At 39.9% G+C, this 12,814-nt stretch overlaps 1 protein-coding gene across 2 annotated transcripts in view; it reads left to right on the plus strand.

The window, feature by feature from the left end:
• The window catches only part of LOC138156930 (TRPM8 channel-associated factor 2-like), a 34,165-nt gene extending 28,372 nt beyond the window's left edge, over window positions 1–5,793 (plus strand). For both annotated transcript variants that reach the window (XM_069082408.1, XM_069082411.1), the window contains exons 7-8: window positions 991–1,328; window positions 2,256–5,793. In XM_069082408.1, coding sequence (XP_068938509.1) covers window positions 991–1,328; window positions 2,256–2,510 — 593 coding nt within the window. In that variant the 3' untranslated portion in view covers window positions 2,511–5,793. The remainder of the gene's footprint in view (window positions 1–990; window positions 1,329–2,255) is intronic.
• The last annotated feature ends 7,021 nt before the right edge of the window (window positions 5,794–12,814 follow it).

The raw sequence follows: 12,814 nt of genomic DNA on the forward strand, positions 1-12,814 counted from the left end.
GGGTCAGCTAGTCAGTAAGCATTTATTACGTACCCACTGAGTATCAGACACTGTTCTAATATACAAAGAAAAGCAAAAGACGATACCTCCTCTCAAGGACCACAAATTCTAATGAGGGAAAACAACTTATAAACAGCCAAGTACGAAAATGATCTATGCAAGATAAATTGGAGATAATTTCAGAGGGAAGTACTAGATTAAGGGAATAATCACTGATTACAGATGCCTGGACCAGCACCAAAGGCTGCATAAATGGGAAAGAAAAATCATCTTTCCTCACTTTAGAAGAATTCACAATATAACTGAAGTTGGTCACAAGAAAGGGGAAATCACCCACACTGTTCCTATCTTCCCAAGCTATAGATGGGACATACTAATGTTTAAAAATGTATAAAATGATAGGTAGCATTTCTATAGTGCCTACTATGCTCCAAACACTGTGCCAAATGCTTTAAAATATTACCTTTTTATCCTCACAACAACTCCAGGAAGGTGCCTTTATTTATCCTCATGTTACAGTTGAGGAAACTGAGGCAGAGATTAAGTGACTTTCCCAAAGTCACATAGCTGGTAAGTGTCTGGGGCTGAATTTGAACACAGGTCTTTCTGAATCCAGCCCCAGAACTCTACTCACCATGCAGTCAAGCTTCTACAAGAGGGAAAAAAAAAACCTTAACCGTACATGGATCATTATGGTGCTGGTGTATAATTCCAAAACTGACAGAATGTTAGAGGTACATAGAAACAATATAACCCATATGCTAGAGATAAGAAATTGGTGCTGAGCAGGTAGGGTGAAATGGGAAAAAAACAAAGTTTTTTCTCTATTTTGACTAAGTAAAGTGAAGTTATCTGTTTTCATATTGGTGTGAAAATGTTGGGCATGAGAGAATGTAGGGGAGAGATGCATTAAGTGAATAACCTAGGGATGGTAGGTTGGGCTCTCTCACATAGAAATCTTTGCCTTCTCTTCCTTCCTGCACTCCCCAGGCTGGATGCATTCAGGATATCCAATCATGTGCTACAAGGAGTCAGCAGAGGAAATACTCACTGTGAAGAAAATAAGATCCAATGGCCTCTGGGGCCCCATCCATGAGCTAGGCCACAACCAGCAACGACAGGGTTGGGAGTTCCCCCCCCACACAACTGAGGCTACCTGCAACTTGTGGTCTGTCTATGTACATGAGACGGTGCTAGGCATCCCCCGGAGCCGGGCCCACCCTGAACTGACTCCTTCAACTAGGAAGGCCAGGGTACAAGAATACCTGAGTAAAGGGGCTCCCCTAAAAGAATGGGAGGTTTGGACAGCACTGGAGACTTATCTGCAGGTACTGGAAATGAATTAGGCAGGGGGGAGAAGGGAACATTATTATTATTACTACTGCTACTATTACTGCTGCTGCTGCTGCTGCTACTACTACTACTACTACTACTCTTCTAGCATTTATATAGTGCATCAAGTTTTACTCAGTACTTTTTATAGGTTTTCTCATTCTCATCCTCATTTGGTCCTCACAACGACCCTGTACAGTAAGTACTATTATTATCCACATTTTACAGATGAGGAAACTGAGACTGAGAAAGTTTAAGAGGCTTGCCCAAGGTACCCATCCATATCAGGTCATGGAATCCTATCTGGATCTTAATGGTGCTAGATATCCTATGGCTGCTTCTCTGTACCTCACTTGTATAGGTCTGAAAGGGAAGTGATAGCCCCATCCCTAACTATCTCCTAGTGAGAAGGCGAAGATAAATGAGGGAGTAGATGGAAAGTATTCTGCAAAGTTTCTTTTAAGGGTCTCCACAGAACAAAATGTTCTCATTTATGTAGCCCAGGTAAATGTCTCTGACTAATTATAATTATAAACCTCCTATTGGACATTACCATAAAGCATTCTCCATAGGTCTAGTCACAATGGGTGACCCCTCTTGTACCATTATTATGGCATTCTTATTGGTATTATATTGTATCAATGTATCATAATTTGACTAAGGCCTGATTTCCACTAGAGTGATGAAGTATTCTTTAAAGTAGGTGCTTACCCAAGGTGGATAGTAGAGAATAAGACTGATTGATCACATCTAAATGGATGTTTGGAGAGGAGGAAATCCTTTGCAAATGGTAGGAATGTGGCTAATATTCAAGCAGGAGCCTCTTACCACAGTAAGGTGTACTCACTGATATTCATGTGTTAGGTTGTCTCTGGAAACTCAGACCCTTCACTCTGCCCCCTTTTCTCTTTCTCCTCTCTCAGCTACAGGAGGCCTTTGGCTGGGAGCCTTTCATCCAGCTCTTCACTCAGTACCAGACCTTATCTGGAGTGCCCGATGACAATGTTGGCAAGATGAACCTGTGGGTGAAACAGTTCTCTCACCAAGTACAGAGGAATCTGACTCCATTCTTCCAGACCTGGGGCTGGCCTGTCAAGGACGAGGTGGCTGCTTCCTTAGCCTGTCTGCCTGAATGGCAAGAGAACCCCCTGAATGTCTACATTCTCAAGATGAATTAAGGGATGCCCAGCAGGCCCAGTGTGTCTATGGGAAGGATATATCTTCATCTTCAGAACTCTATGGATTGGGTGGGAAATGTTCTAGGTGCAGTGAGTCTGCCGCATTTATTCATGTTCAAGATACTATAGTTAGTGCGAGGGAGTAAAGTCATCATGAGTGTACCACCTGTCTGAAGGGGAAAACAAGCAAAACTACATAGAAAGTTGTATAGCAGTGCAAGGTAAATAACAATAAATCCCTTTCTGCCTCCAAAAGGGGCCCCAGAACCTCCCACAAAGTGGCACCAAGTATTCTTTCCCTGGTGGTCTGGTTTTGATTTAAATATGCTATTATTCATCAATATAATATAATGGTGATAGCACTGGGTTTGGTGTCATGACTTTGCCATGTAGTACCTATGTAACATTGGGCAAGTTGTTTAATCTCTGTGGGTCTCAGTTTCCCTATCCTTCAAATGAGAGAATTGGACATGATGACCTCTTAAGGTCCCTTTGTCTCTAAACCTAAGTTCTTATGAAATTCCTTCCTGCTCCTGAAATGGCACATTGTTGAAACAAGTTCAACTTGTGTTTTCATTTTAGGAATCCAGAAATTTTTGTCTGAGCTTTTATTTTTGATCCATTGTTCTAAATGTCTGGATATGATCCCAAACTGAGACAAATTTATCCTAAGAATCAGCAGGCCCTTAATTGGTTGTCATAGCTAGTTCATCCCCAACCTCTGATATAGCCTATACATACATATATAATATATAGATACACAGATGCAAAACACACACATATATGTATATATACACATATATACAGAGTGTCCCCAAAGTCTTAGTGAAGTTTTAAACTTTTGAAAGTTTAAGCTCCAGGGCGGCTAGGTGGCGTAGTGAGTAAAGCGCTGGCCCTGGAATTGGGAGGACCCGAGTTCGGTTCTGGCCTGAGACACTTACCGGTAACACCCACACAAAAAAAGTAGCCGTGTAACTTTGGGCAAGTTACTTAACCCCAATTGCCCTCCAAAAGGCAAAAAAAAAAAAAGTTTTAGCTCCATTAGACTTTTGGGAAGGGCAGCTAGGTGGTGCAGTAAATAGAGCACCGACCCTGGAGTCAGGAGGACCTGAGTTCAAATATGGCCTCAGACACTTAACACTTACTAGCTGTGTGACCTTGGGCAAGGCACTTCCCAACTGCCCTGCCTTTCCCCCTCCAAAAAGAAAAAAAAGTATTTTGAGATGCTGTGGATACTCTCAAAGAGCCAGAGTGACATGTCATACTTCCTATGATCAAACCTGCTTTTTAGGTGATACTTGGGACCTTCTCTGAGTTTTTGATGTGCAATTTCGGCAAGATCCAGTCTATTCAATAGGATATTCAACTAACCTTGAAAGGAAGGATTTTGGAATATTCCTTAAGCTACAGGAAAAGGATTATAAAATCACAAGTTGTGATAAAATATATTATGCTTTGCTCCCATCAATTCATTCTATCTGCAAATATCTTTTGCATGAAGAAAGCAGTAGTAGGAATTACATTGATGGAACTTGAGAAACCTAAACTAAAAGGTTTTCTGTCTGTGATTTGATCACCTCAATAAGCATTTATAATGTGGCTACTGAGTGCCAGGAATTGTAATAAGCACTGGAGATAAAAGAAAAGAGGCAAAAGACAGACCCTGCTGTCAAGGAGTTCACAATCTAATGTGTGTGTGTGTGCATACACACACACACACACACACACATACACACACCAGGATAAATAGAAATTAAATTGAGGGGTTGGAAAAAGTTTCCTATAAAATATGCTATTTTAGTTGGGACTTAAAAGAAGTCAGGCAAAGAATCGGAAATTGAGGGGTTGCCCATCAGTAGGGGAATGGCTGAATAAGTTGTAGTATATGAATGCAATGGAATACTATTGTTCCGTAAGAAATGATGAGCAGGTAGATGTCAGAAAAACCTGGAAAGACTTACATGGAACTGATGCTGAATGAAGTGAACAAAATCAGGAAAACTTTGTACACAGTAACAGCAACATTGTATGATGACCAACTTTGATAGATTTAACTCTTCTCAGCAATGCAATGTTCTAAGACAACTCCAAAAGACTCATGATGAAAAATGCTATCCACCTCCAGGGGAAAAATGCAGATAGAAGAATACTATTATACTGTTTTCTCTTTTTTTGTATTTTGTTTTTTCTTCCTTTTTCCCTGTTGTTCTGATCCTTTTTTTTTTCACAACATGACTGTAATGGTAATGGAATTTAAAGATCCCCTTGTATTGGCTTGGTTTTTGAGTTAAGTGTTAAAACCCCAAATGAATCCCACTTGTGGGATGGACTTGTTCTTGTGAAGAGAGGGGGCTAAACTGGGAAGAGTTGGTGCCATAGATAGAGAGACCCAAGCAGAGAGAGGCCAGAAGAACTTTTGGGAGCAGCAGGAAGGAGGCAGAGAAAGAATTGCCAGGGGCCAGAGTTGCTGAGAGACAGAGAGAACTGCCAGCCAAAGCCACCTGGATTACTGAGAGCCAGTTGGAGCTGCCCAGGACTTTTGAGAACTGCCACCCAGAGCTGCCAAGAACTGAGGAGGCATGACTGTAGTGCCAGTATTTTTTCTGTCTGTTTTGATGTTACTTTGCCAGATTTGTCTGCTGGTAAAGGACAGTGCTATTGTTGCAGAGGTCCTGAAACTTTGCTGTTGGTTTAAAAGCCCTGAAGGAGGATTTTCTTTTTGTATGTTAACAGAAATCCTGGAGGAGAGTCTTGCAGAGACTGTTCTGCAGACAGAGTGTGAATTGATGAGGATGCTGGCAATGTATATTGTGGCTTGGTTAAGTTTTCTCTTCCCAGGAACAGAGATTGCTGAGAACTTGCCTCAGGTCAAAATGAAGAAAAGACCTCTCCTTGGATATTGAATGCTGTAACCTTGTTGTGGCTTAGGGATAGATGGCCTTTGTGCTCTCCATTGCCTCTTCAAGAAGGTGCTTGGTGGTAACTGATGGTAACTGTAATTCAGTTGTGATCCAGGGGTGGAGTACTTTGATTTTTGTGCTTTGTGACTGACAAAATGAATGTATTTTGTTTATGATTGGAAACTAATCTCCAGTTGAACAGAGAAAAGACTGTGATTGACTAAATGAATGCACTTTCCAGGGGTCTTAGTACTTTGTGATTGAATTAAGGAATTACTAAATTATTGAGTTACACATGGTGAATGCTGTATTTTGATTTTCTGTGAATGTTTTGCCCCAATATGTCACTGAATAAATGGAGTTTGCTATGCTCATAATCTGAACCTGGAAGTTGCTTGTGCTTGGTGTTACAATGACTAATGTGGAAATATATGTAATATGATTGTACATGTATAGATTGTATCAGATTGCATGCTGTCTTGGGGATGAAGAAGGGGAGAAAGGAGGGAAATTTTAGAACTCAAAATCTTATAAAAGTGAATGTTGAAATAATAAATGAATGAATGAATAAATAAATTTTAAAAAGAAGTCTGGGAAGTCAATAGGTGGAAATAAAGAGGGAGAGCAGTTCAGGCATGGCAGACGACCAGCAAAAATGCCCAGGGCTGAGAAATGGTGTGTCTTTTTCATGGTAGAGCCAGTAGAAGACCAATGTCAGTGCCATGAAAAGTTCATGCTTGGGAGTACGATACAAAAAGCCTGGAAAGTGGGAGGAGATTAGGTTATAAAGGGCTTTGAATGCCAGAGTATTTTATATTTGATCCTACAGGCAATAAGAGGCCACAGGAATTTATTGAGTAGAGGGGTGATAGTAGGAGCTGTACTTTAGGAAAATCATTTGGTGGTTTAATGCTGAATAGATTGAAGTAGGAAGAGACCTGAGACAGGCAGACCCACAAGCAGGACATTCCAGTATTCAAGGCACAAGGTGATGAGGGCCTGCACTGTAGCAGTGTCAGAGGAGAGAGAGGGGCATATTCCAGAGATTCTGCAAAGGAGAAATCCATGGGCCTCAGCAGCAACTTGTCATCTGACACAATGAAGGTATTAAAAAAAAATAAATATGCACCATGAGACTTTAGGACATCAACACAGAAGTTGAAATGCCAGTGAAATTTATGGAAGATATATAGCCCTAAGTCAGTGCATCTTTCACTTTTCAGGCTAAAAAGAAAAAAAAGTTCTTGCTATGTGCCAATCATTGTACAACTAGAGGATATCCCTTGATATCCTCAAGAATTAAGACATTCTTCTGATAAAAAGGAATTCAGACAGAAGAATCTTCCTGTCATCCATGTCACATATTTTCACTTGGTATTTTCAGAACTGTTTTACGTTATTTTGATTTATCCTTTTTTCATTTGATTATTTCTATTTCCTTTTTTCTTCTGTTTACTTATGTTTCTTCTTTGGGCTGAATTATGCTACTAGCCTACAACAAGGCAAGGCAGAAGTCCTGAACTTTGTAATATTTTTATAAAGGTGTATGTATTTTGATACTGTATATAATATAGTATTATTATTATATACTATGTATAATAGAATAATATATAATTAATATTACAGTATTTTATAATACTGCCTCTGCTACGTAGTATCTGTGTGTCCTTGGACAAGTCACTGAACCTCTTTGTATCTCAGTTTACTCATCTGTAAATTGAGGGAGTTGAATCTCTTAAGTTTTTTTTCCAATTCTGAGTCTATATGGCCCTGCGATTCTTGTTTCTTCTCATTTCTTCTTCTGGTTTTTTTCTATATCTGATCCTGATTCTACACTATTGTTACTTACTAGGGCTTGAGTTGCTCATGTAGTTTTAAACCTCATGTTCTGAAATCATGTGAGATCTGAAAGGGACCTTCATGACCTAGCCCAATCCTCCTCACTTTTCAGATGAGGAAACTGAGACCTCAAGAAATTAAATGCCTTGCTCCAAATCATACTGCTAGATAACAGCAGAGCCAGAATTAGAACCCAGACCTCCTGGCTCTCTTAACATATATTTTAGTAACTTCCTTCTAGAGTAGGTCTCACTATTTCATGAAAAGGTTTTAGCATATTAATTAACAGTGGCATTTTATCATCAAGGCAGCACAAATTTATTTTAACCCCTTTACAGGGGAGAGTATTTTCCTTGGACTTAAGGCTTCATCTTGTGGCCCTGGTCTCAGAAAAAAATGTATCACTCCCAGTCCTGTTTTCTCTACTTCCAGTAAAATAAACAAAAATATGCGTGGAGTCAACTTAAATGAAACAGAAACTATCTGACCACAAATAGTAAGGGACATTGTGTTCTCTAAGGCCTATTCCTGCTCTGATGAAAAGTAACCAATAAAAGTCTATGATTAACCTCAGTCTAGTGGTCCAAGCCAAAGAGGCCAGCCTTCAAGCAGGGAGGTGGGCCTCTTGGGGGACCTGTGCTACCTTGGAAGGGATGCAAGGTCTGGAGTCAGAGCAGATCAGACTTCTAGCACTGGTTCGAATCCCACACTGCAGGGGCAATAAATAGTATAAGCTGGTGTTTCTCCTCTGGGATGCCTGCTCTTAATGATTACCTGGATTTGGAGGCCTTTGTTTAACCCTCAAGTCCCTCCTTCCCTTTGATCTAGGATCTCCATCTTTTTTTCTACCAAGAGGTGTGTTCTTTCTGAAGTTCCTCTTCTTTATCTCTCATCCAGATGGAGAGTTCTGTATTTTACCAGACTCATTCCTGGCCCTGCCACCACATAGAGGTTTGTCCTCTCAGTTCATACCAAGACTGCCTTCTCATGAATCCTTAAGCAGGGTGTCTGTCTTTATTTATAGATTCTACTTTCCTAAAAACTTTTCTTTAGGTACTACAACATCCCTAGTGGCCCACACAAATGTCAACTTCCTTGACCTATTTTTCTCTCAGTTTCAGTCACTAGTTCCCTCTTGGAGAAACTAGAAAGATACTTCTGCTGACTGGTTAACAATGCAACCTTTATCTACATGCAGAAAACATCAAAGGAAATCTTTTGGGGGAGTGGAAAGGAGTGAGAAAGAGGGCAAGGGAAGGGAAAAGAATTGCACAGTCCTACACTTTGTGCTGTTGTGACTTTGTTAATGTCATCTCTTCTAGTCTGTGCTCCATGTTTAAAACCTATTTTATCCACCAATGCAATTTTGGCATGGGACAAATCATAGAATGTAAGAGGTGAAAGAAACATGATCTCAACTGGGGCAGCCTCCTTATGTGGTGAGGTGGGCATCTTGAGGGATGAGGGAAGGTATGTTAGATTTGAAATCAGAGCAGGTTAGACTTCTAGTCCTGGTTTGAATCCCAGCCTGCAGCTTGCTACAGTTCGACCTTGGGTAAGTCACTTAATGGCTGTTGCCCTCAATTTTGAAGTGATCTTTTTATTCTACCTAGCCTATTTGTTTTATGAATGTCCCCTCACATTTCTCTCAAACATTAGTTCAACGAGAGAGATTCTGATAACCAATTTTTACATCTAATCTGAATCCCGTGGAAAGTTTCTCAGTTTTGTATAAATTATCAATCTATTCTGGAGGCATATGGTTCTTTACATCTTGGTATGTCAGCAGGCTGGGCAGGAGCAATCTACTCATTCTCACCCAATTCTCACAGCTGTGCTTTTTACACTCCCTATGTTGTACAGACAGCAGAAACCTTAGCTATGCTGGCCACTTTTCCCCTCTGCTTTTCCATCTCTTTTTAATATGCATATTTATTAGGTTTCTTCATGTTTGTACTGAACCTCTCCTTTTTTTTCTTTTTCAGTTTTTCCCATTCCAGGGTCAACTCCAATTGTCAAAACTGTAGGGAGATACAGGAGCAGACAATCCTGTTCCCTCTGATCTTGGCATGTTCTCTGCTCTTTGAAGATAAATGAAGACGACTTATAATAGTCAGATATTGGCTTTGCTCCTTCAGGATTTCTTTCCTGGTTTATGGGCCACACACTCTCCTTTCTTCACATCAAGATAAATCTTAATCTCCTCTGTGTTCAATACTTGATTGCCAAGAAGAAAATAGTTCAACAACAACAATGCAACAAACATTTATTAAGCAAATAATTAGAATTGATACCAGGAATACAAGGAGGGAAAAAAAGAACAGTCCCTGCCCTCAAGGTGTTTATAGTCTGGAGGACAGCAGGAGATGTCTACTGATAAATATAATAGAAGACAGAGTGTCATAAGGACAAAGGTTAAAGGCTGATAAAGTGTTCCCTTTTCCAAAAGAATGAAGTGTGAATACATTTAGTTGGGATATCTGGGAAAGGACTTTGGAAAAAGGGGGGTACCTCTGGTGCTGAGCTTTGGAATAAGAGAAAGATTTCAACAAGCAGGGATGAAGATGTTCATTAGTTCCCCTCCTGGATTTGAGGTGACTTCTCTTATTACTATAGAATAGGTCTACTTTTGAATAACATGATACAAATTTAGAGATAGAAGGGACCTTAAATATTGAAATGATCTACCTGGTCCTTTCCAGCTCTAAATTGATGCTATGCAGTCCCTTGTTTTGTACAGGACGAAATGAAGTTCCAAAGAGCTTGGGACTCACCAAACACCTGGTAAGTAGCAGAGAGGAAATGTGAACTCAGATCCTTTGGGTTCCACATGCCCTCCCAGGTTGGAGTATAGAATCATATAGTCAGACACTGTAGCATAGAGGGACAATATAGGCTGTTATATCCCTGACTTTGCTGGCCTTCCTCAAAGATTTCAGTGACTTCAGAACCATATAACTCCCCTTGTAGGTCAGCTGGCTCACCAGCAGTACTCTGCCCACTCTTTTACTGTAAATAGTGAGTTTCATATAGATATAAACTAGTTAAAAGTTAAGTAACTCAAGCCTGTATGGTAGATACCGAGTTCTACTTTCCACATTGGTTTTATTGTCTCCTCTAATTTGTCTTAAGAGCCGATAAGTGGATTTGTAGTACAAGATTACTAGGACTATTAGAAAATACTCTAAGGGGCAGGGGGCAACTAGGTGGTACAGTGGACAGAGCACCAGCCCTGCAGTCAGGAAGACCTGGGTTCACATGTGGCATCAGACACTTACAATTGTGTGAACCTGGGCAAGGATTTTTTATTTCCTTGGAGGTGGATCCGCTGATGTGACTGAAGTACCATTCATATGAAATCAAAGGTAGATATTTTTCTTGTTGTTGTTCCTTGTCTGATACTTCATGACCCCATCTGGGATTTTCTTGAAAAAGATACTGGAGTGGTTTGCCATTTCTTTCTCCAGATCATTTACAGATGAGGAAAAAGAGGCAAACAGGGTTAAGTGACTTACCCAGGTCACATTGCTAATAAATGTCTGAGGCCAGACTTGAGCTCAGGAAAAAAATTCTTAGATTTAGATTTGATTAGATTTTATTTAGTCTGGGTTTGGCATTGGTTAAAAGGCCCAGACTCAACAATCAAACTAGGTCAACAAATTGTAGCTTTTGTATGGCCTATAATCTCAAGTGGTTTTCACATTTTCAAATACAAAAAAACCTTTTATTTTAAAATGTAAAAACCATTCATAGTTGGCAAGCTATACAAAAACAAATGGCTTGTTCCAAGGACTAGTTTCTCGACCTTTGGATTAAACAAATAATTCTATAATAATTTTTTAAAAGATGCTATTTAAATGACCCAATAAATACCCACAGCCTTTTCCTATTTACCGTTTTATGAATGAGAGCACGTTTATCAAATCTGTAGTTGATGAAAATCTAGGAAAGAGAGCTATCATCCAAAATCGTTGTCCAAAATTCAAGAGGTAATGATCTTGCTGTACTGTGTCCTAGTTAGACCATATCAGCAATGCCATATTCATTTCTGAGTATCACACTTGAGAATTGGGTGACTCAAAGTACATAGGATTTATTGCTCGTCACATAAAAAAAAATAAAGGCAGGGATCTAGGGCAAAGAACTGAGATGAACAACTTGGCTCCACCTAGGATTTGTTCTTTTTGTGTCTCTCCTCTGACCCCCTACCCCTTTATATTTACCACAGCAGACACATTTAAATGGAGGCTGTGCAAAAACATCCTAAATAATGAATGTGTAAAATAAGTCATAAAATAACTAACTATAGGAAAGAGAATAATAATTACATTTAACAGCTCCTCTGGAGCCATTCCCCAAGCTTTTACTTGAACTCAGAATTTAGATTTCAAAGATGGAAACTGCTAACTCAGGTTAAAGTGTTAACTCTATGGGTAGCATGTATGGTAGCATATAAACCTCAACACATATGTTTCCCATTAATAATCAGCTAATAGACTGAGTTTACAGAATATTCTTCACTCAAATGGCATTGGGGAACCAGTAGTTACAGTTCCTGCGCCCTCACCCCCAAATAAACAACTGGCCATGAACTCTTCTCCAAACACAGATTCCAGTGCTAAAAAATGGCTACAGACTGAAAATATAATGGTAGCAAGGTATGTGCAGAGGGTTTGCATATGCCCAAGACAACTTACAACCCTAGAACTCCAGAGCCTTGACATTGCTTCTTTCTACATTCCTGATGAAGTGTGCTGCAGGGTGTGCTGATTGAACATTGATGATCCTCTGCTGTTAGTCAAGGCTGGCTCCCAATGGCCATAGTATCTCTGCTGGATTGGTGGGGCTCAGATGGCCTTGCTCCTTATAGACCCCAGAATCTTGGCTGAATGGATCATTCCACTTGATTACAGGCTCTTGCCCTGTATTAATCTCCACCAGCCCCACTTCAGGCTCTTCTGGGAAGCTTCTGTGTTCTTTTGTCAGAGGAGTTACTGTGCCCTTTCTGGAATGGCTGAGGTCCTTAGTTAAGGTTTATCTGAAGCCTCTCTATTTCTATTCTTTTGGGTCTTCTGCTTTGATATTTGTCACCAGGCAAGGAGATAGGAGAGATAGTCTCTCCTTTTAACAATTCTTCCTGGATCCAGGATATAGCCTTCCCCCTCAGTAATAGTAAATGGTCAGTACATTTCTGAAATCTTCATCTCTTTAAGGTGGGCCATAATTAGGCATTGACCATATGCTAAATAATCACAAATTACCTTCAAAATTCAGGCTTCCCTAGTTTTTATACTTCCATTTATCCCTTTTTACTTAGCAAATGAGTAGCTAAAGAATATGTCCTGAAGCAGTCTCTACCCTATGGTCATGTTCACTATCTCTACTAGATGCCACCTTGTCTTCATGTTTAGGTCTATATTCATATAGCTATCACTATATAAACATATGTATATCTCATATATTTATTTCTCTTCTACATATATATGAAGAGAGGAAAGAGAGAACAGAGAGAGAGAGCGAGAGAGAGAGAGAGAGAGAGAGAGAGAGAGAGAGAGAGAGAGAGAG

Source organism: Petaurus breviceps, unplaced genomic scaffold, assembly GCF_028583685.1.
Source record: "Petaurus breviceps papuanus isolate PSGF00001 unplaced genomic scaffold, PetGlider_PUasm1.0 111, whole genome shotgun sequence".
NCBI classification, from domain to species: Eukaryota; Metazoa; Chordata; class Mammalia; order Diprotodontia; family Petauridae; genus Petaurus; species Petaurus breviceps.